The sequence below is a fragment of the Bidens hawaiensis genome, unplaced genomic scaffold (assembly GCF_021521415.1).
Source record: "Bidens hawaiensis isolate Kalapana, Puna unplaced genomic scaffold, B.hawaiensis_p1.1 tig00025377_1, whole genome shotgun sequence".
In the NCBI taxonomy this organism is placed as follows: Eukaryota; Viridiplantae; Streptophyta; class Magnoliopsida; order Asterales; family Asteraceae; genus Bidens; species Bidens hawaiensis.
The window spans coordinates 200485-206336 of record NW_027494051.1 but is presented as its reverse complement, the minus strand read 5'-3'; the positions used below and the strand labels follow the sequence as shown (position 1 = coordinate 206336).

The following is a 5852-nucleotide window of genomic DNA, read 5'->3' as shown; positions in this document are numbered from 1 at the left end:
TCATATTGTACTAATCTAGGATGTTGAATGCTTCTTCAAGATCTTCGAGATGATCCTCAGCTTTCTTTGACTTCACTACCATATCCTCTATGTAGACTTTCATGGTCTTTCCTAGCTGATCCTTGAAAATCATGTTGACTAATATTTGGTATGTTTCCCCTGCATTTCTTAGTCTAACAGCATAGCAATATAACAATATATGCCGGTAGGAGTCATGAATGTTGTATCCTCTTGATAAGATGGTTCCATCTGAATTTGTTGAAATCTAGAGGAAGCATCCTTAAAAGTGAGCATTTCATGTCCTGTTGTGGCATCCACCATGGAGTCAATGTGTGGTAACGGGAAAGGATCTTTGGGACATGCCTTGTTTAAATCAGTAAAATCAACACATACCCTCCACTTTACATTTTTTTAGTAACTACCACTACATTCGCTAATGATCATGGATACTTTACCTCTCTTATCATACCCGCTTTGAGAAGTTTTTAGATTTCTTCTTGGATAATGGTAATTCTTTCGGGCGCAAATTTCCTCCATTTCTGGTGGACAGGCCTGATAGAAGTATCTATCCCTAACGTATGTGCAATAATATCTTTAGATATACTTGTCATATCAGAGTGTTTGAAGAAAAATATGGACTTCCTTTGTTTGAGGAAGGGCACTAGATCCTCTTCAATATTGCTGAGCATACTGGATCCTATATACACCTTTACATTTAGATCCTCGGGGTCTAAAGAAACTTCTTTTAAATCTTTTTCCCGGGCCTCCAGTACCTCTCTTGAACTGTGAATTGATTTCTATGCGGTGATTTTCTTCATAGTTGGCTTCATAGAGGAAGTATAATAGTTCCTTGCTTCCGTGTAACATTATGAAAATATTGGGTCAAAAGTGCCAAGTTTCAAAAGTCCAAGGACTAAAAAAAAGTTATGTTTCTGAGGCCGATCGCGGTACGCGACGGCTTAGACCTAACGTCATCGCGTATCGCGATGACGTTGTCTGACAACAGGGGCACGTGTTCCGCCACGTGTCTCCACATGGCACAAAGTCCTCCACGTGTCACCACGTGGCACCGTGTCCGCCATGTGGCAAGCCTATGGGTGACTCAACTCACCTACGTCGCGATACGCGACAGCGTGATCAAAGGACCATCTCGTATCGCGATGGGTCCCCAGATTTACCTATAAATAGCGGGCTCAAGCTTCTCACTCCTCACACCAGCTTTCACACAACTTTCTCTCTCTAAAACATCTCTCTAGAAATCATCTCGTAAAACGTGCCCTGCTCATCGTAATCCGTTCCAATAAACCGACAATACCCTGAAGTACCGAAGACATTATCTTGAAGTTTGTGCCATCAAGGGGACGAGCCGACACCCGCCTAGAAGTGTGTTCTGACGTGTTGTGAATATTTGGCGTGCCTTGATTTGTGTGCCAAGGGTGTGTTGATCAAGAAGTTTGAAAAACGAAGAGACGTCGAAGTGCTGCCCAAGTTCCTAGGGTTTAATAAGCCAACAAAGGTAGGCATAATGACGAATAAAATAATACAGGCTTAAACCCTAAGTCGAGGATATACTCGATACCTCGAGCTAATGAATAAAGAAAATATAACAAAGAAAATATAAGTAAAGAAATATGATAAAAATGATATCTTTGATATTGAGAATATTATTATTTGAGTTTCTTAAATTATAAGTAAATGATTAAAGTATACGTTTCTTCAAGAAGAAAAAACGTAGTGTTAGAAAAGTAAATAAGTTAAATTAAATAATTTTTAACTTATAAAAGAAAGAAAGAATATTTAAACTGAAGGTTTAAAAGAAAATATTATCAAGGTAAAGATTATACAAAAGAGACTAAAGGTCTTAAGCCAGATTAAAGATCTGACATTAATAAAACGTTATACTCGTACTATAGGCCCAAGATAATACGCCCAACTTTATAAACTTGTTTAATCGAGTCAAATAAATGAAATAAATTACATGAGATTACGTATCTCTAAAATATTATAAACAAAGGTAACTGCTGGCCCTCAGGCTGTCGTGTACGTTTGTTTGGATCCTTACATATGTGGTAAGTCGGTGGGCACACAGCGCCACACCTGTTTATTTGCCTCCACCACGATGGGCCGGACCTAAGTGACGTCCGAGTGAGGGTAATCATATGTATACTGATGGTATCTAAGTTATATCGAACGATGCGGTGTTTGCTAAGCGGGTTCGAGTAGAGCTAAGTTTATAATTGTGTTTTGTTTTAACTTGATTATTCCTAAGCCACGATGGGCCGGACCTAAGTTATGTCTCGAGGAGTAATCAGGTAAAGAAAATATTTTATATGTCAGCTTATTCATCAGCATGTGTTGCTGACGTATTTTTAAACATTTTTACAGGTAATGACGACTAGCTGCTTGAAGCATCGAAGTTGGAATGGGCGATCTAATGGCTCAGATCATTTTGTTAAACTTTAATTATGTACATGGTGGTTTTTATATAAACAAGTAATCTTTTGTAATCATTAATGGGTATTTTATAATCCCGTCTTTTGATTTGTAAATAATAATATTTAAATCCACGCAATTATAATTTCCGCTTAAAGCACGAAAATTTGATTTAATTACAAAAACGATACCAACTGTTAGTCGCACGCCTAGGCCTAATATGGGGGTGTGACATTCCGCTTGGTCACTTTCAATTTTCACTTCTCCCCATGGAGTTGGAAGCTTGATACACTGATGGTAGGTGGAAGCTACTGCTTTCATCTCATGTATCCAGGGCCTGCCAAGAATCACATTACAACAAGACAAGTTATCTATAACACAAAACTTTTAGAAAGAATTGACTCCCTCAATGTAAATAGGAAGCTTGATGTCCCCCAATGTGTTATTGGTTTCTCCACTAAAACCAACGAGGACAGATGATCTTGTTGTGATCTCTGCTTCAGGGATGTTCATTTTCTTGAGTACATCGGCCTGAATTATGTTCACTGAACTCCCACCATCTACGAGAATCCCTCGAACATAGTGGTTAACGATAAATAAAGTAATAATCAAACCATCATGATGAGGATCCTGAAGGTGCATGCGATCCTCCTCATCAAAGGTTATGACCCTTTGATTGGTTAAAGTTGTTGTCCTGATTGGTCTTTCACCATTCTCCAATTTGGTTTCTTTAGCATATCGCTTTGCTGAGGAGAATGATGTTCCACAGATTTCCGAACCCCCAGAGATAAAATTGATAATATGTGCATCAGGTGGTGGTGGAGCTGCTTTCTGTGGGATTTCTTTAGAATCCTGGATCCTTGATTTCTTTCTTCCCAGAAGCTCCTTGAAGTGACCCTTGCTCAGAAGATACCCTATTTCTCTTCTCAGATCAATACAATCATCAGTCATGTGGCCAAAGTCTTCATGGAATGCACACAATTTAGACTTGTCCTTAAAGGATGTGGATTTCTCATTCTTCCGAGGCCATTTTTCTCTTTATCCAAGATCTCTCATGGCACATATTAAGACGTGAGTATCGACGGAAAAGCAATACTCGGAAATTCTTGGATAATCCTCATCATCCTCATCATCATCATCATCATCATGGTCCTCTTTGACCGCACGAACACTTTGGTTGTTAAACTTAAAATACGGCTTAGAGTTGTTGTTTCTGTAGGAGGATCCTTGTTTCTTGCCGGGTGATTCTTGTTTTGTTGGAGTACCCAACCTTTCCTGGATCCTTTTATCATCCTCCAATCTTATGAACCTGAGCACCCTATTCTTGATTTCATCTAATGTCCTGCTTGGGGTTATAACAAGATCATCATAAAATGGGGAGCCCTTTTGTAACCCCATCTTGAATGCCTCAACAGCCATAGCCATGTCAAGATTTGGGATTTCTAAGGCCTCCCTTTTAAACTTGGTGAAAAGATCCCTTAAGGATTCATCACGAGGTTGGACTACACGGTATAAATCACTAGTTAATTTCTTGAATGTTCTACTACAAGAAAATTGGCTATTGAAAAAATTAACTAAGTGTGAAAATGAAGTAACAGAGTAGGGAGACTAAAGTTATATGGTTATAAAGGATCCTCTGAATTCCTTGGCCATGACTAGATTTATACATGTATCCTGCTTAGAACCAAGGTTAGTGTCTAAAGTTATATGGTTATAAAGGTTACCTCTTTGTTTATTAAATGATGGTATCCTAGAATAGTATCCAGGACAGGATGCATCAGCTATGACAGTTGGTCCACCGGAAGCAATGGTCTGCATAGGGATAAAGTATGCCTCATGAACCTCCGACGACCTTTGATGTTGAACTCCCGAGGACCCTTGACTCTGCATGAAGGATCCATGAGGCTGATAGATTTAGGATCCTTGAAACAATCCAGAGGATCCTGGCTGAAGGATGGATGATCTTTGCTGAAAGATCGAGGATCCTTGAGTGTCCTAACACAAAGTACCTGGCTGAATGATGGATAATCCTTGCTGAAACATTGAGGATCCTTGAGTGTGCTGACCCAGGAATTCTGGTTGAAGGATGGATGATCCTTGCTGGAAGATCGAGGATCCTTGAGTGTATCGACCCCATGGATCCTAGTTGAAGGATAGAGGATCCTGGTTTGAAGATTGATGATCCTTGTAAAGGATGGAGGATCCTTGAGCATGTTGAGCCATGGATCCTGGAGTGGTGAAATTCAGCATCCTAGGCATCAAGGGAGTCTGATACTCTACTGGCCTTTTTGTCTTCTAAAGATCTGTCCTGCTGGTCCTGTTCCATGTACGTCTTAACATGTGAAAACATAGTAGAAACATCATAGTTAGAAGTTACCACAGAAGTGGTAGCAAAGGACCTGGAGCCTTGGAAGACTAGGGTTTACATATTGCTCCCAGCAGCATTGGTCCTCTGTACTCCCGCGGGTGGAGGAGGCATTGGTAATGAGGTTTTTGATGAGAGAGAAAGTGATGAAGGTATGGTGGTTGAAGCAGAGGTTTGTTGAGAGGCCATTGGTAATGGTATAGGTTGAAATGGTTGAAAATTGATGGGAAATCTTCTGGATTAAAGCACCACTTGCCCCACGGTGGGCGCCAAATTGTTTTGGTCAAAAATCGGTTTAAGGATAATGTAACCAAATTCGTTTAGTGAGGTAGAGTGCTTGTATAATATTGATGAATATATGAACAAAATAAAGATGAACACTGTGATTTGTTGCGAGGAAAAGCCCTTGATCACATGATGATCGCAGGCAAAAAAACCCCGGGTGATGACAAATCATATATCACCACTTTATTAATAAAAAAAAGTGTTACAATGGTGGAGCTAAAGATCGGTTAATACAATAATTGCTAAGTGTAAGTGATAGTAGCTGAGATAATATCTGTGAACTAAGGTGCATAAACTGTGTGTTCCTATACCGATCATAAGCTTAATATATACAAAAAAAAGGCTAACTATAACTCCTACAATTCCGCCACTTCTCCATGATCCGTTGCCATACTTTGACCACGTGCTAGACATCATAGACCGGCGAATAAATAGGTAGACTTGGTCTCTTTAGACGTTATACCTGTTAATCACAACACCATTCAAATAATACAACTGTTAGTAAATAATTAGTACCGGGATCCTTGATCCTGCGTAACCGGGAACATATCCCAAGGATAATTGATCCTAAAGTCACATAAGGATAATATATCCTCGGCACAAAAATCTGTGCCCTAACAATGTTGTTGAAGTGTATAAAAAGAATTTAGAAATATATGTCTGCATCTTATGAGGTATGCCAGTATATACAACAATTTTATCAAAAATTTGGGTCTACATTCAATATTCAAGTAAATGTGAATTAACATTTTTGACCAAGTCAAAGGTC

General features: G+C 39.3%; 1 protein-coding gene across 1 annotated transcript; it reads right to left on the bottom strand.

The window, feature by feature from the left end:
* Window positions 1-2820: 2820 nt before the first annotated feature.
* LOC143571455 (uncharacterized) lies at window positions 2821-3384 on the bottom strand. Its single transcript, XM_077056874.1, has one exon. The coding sequence runs from the start codon at window positions 3382-3384 to the stop codon at window positions 2821-2823; it is 564 nt and encodes a 187-aa protein (XP_076912989.1).
* Between the last annotated feature and the right edge of the window lie 2468 nt (window positions 3385-5852).

Coding starts and splice junctions, on each gene's coding strand:
- LOC143571455 (XM_077056874.1), bottom strand. CDS start 3,384: ATGACTGATGATTGTATTGATCTGAGAAGAGAAATAGGGTATCTTCTG.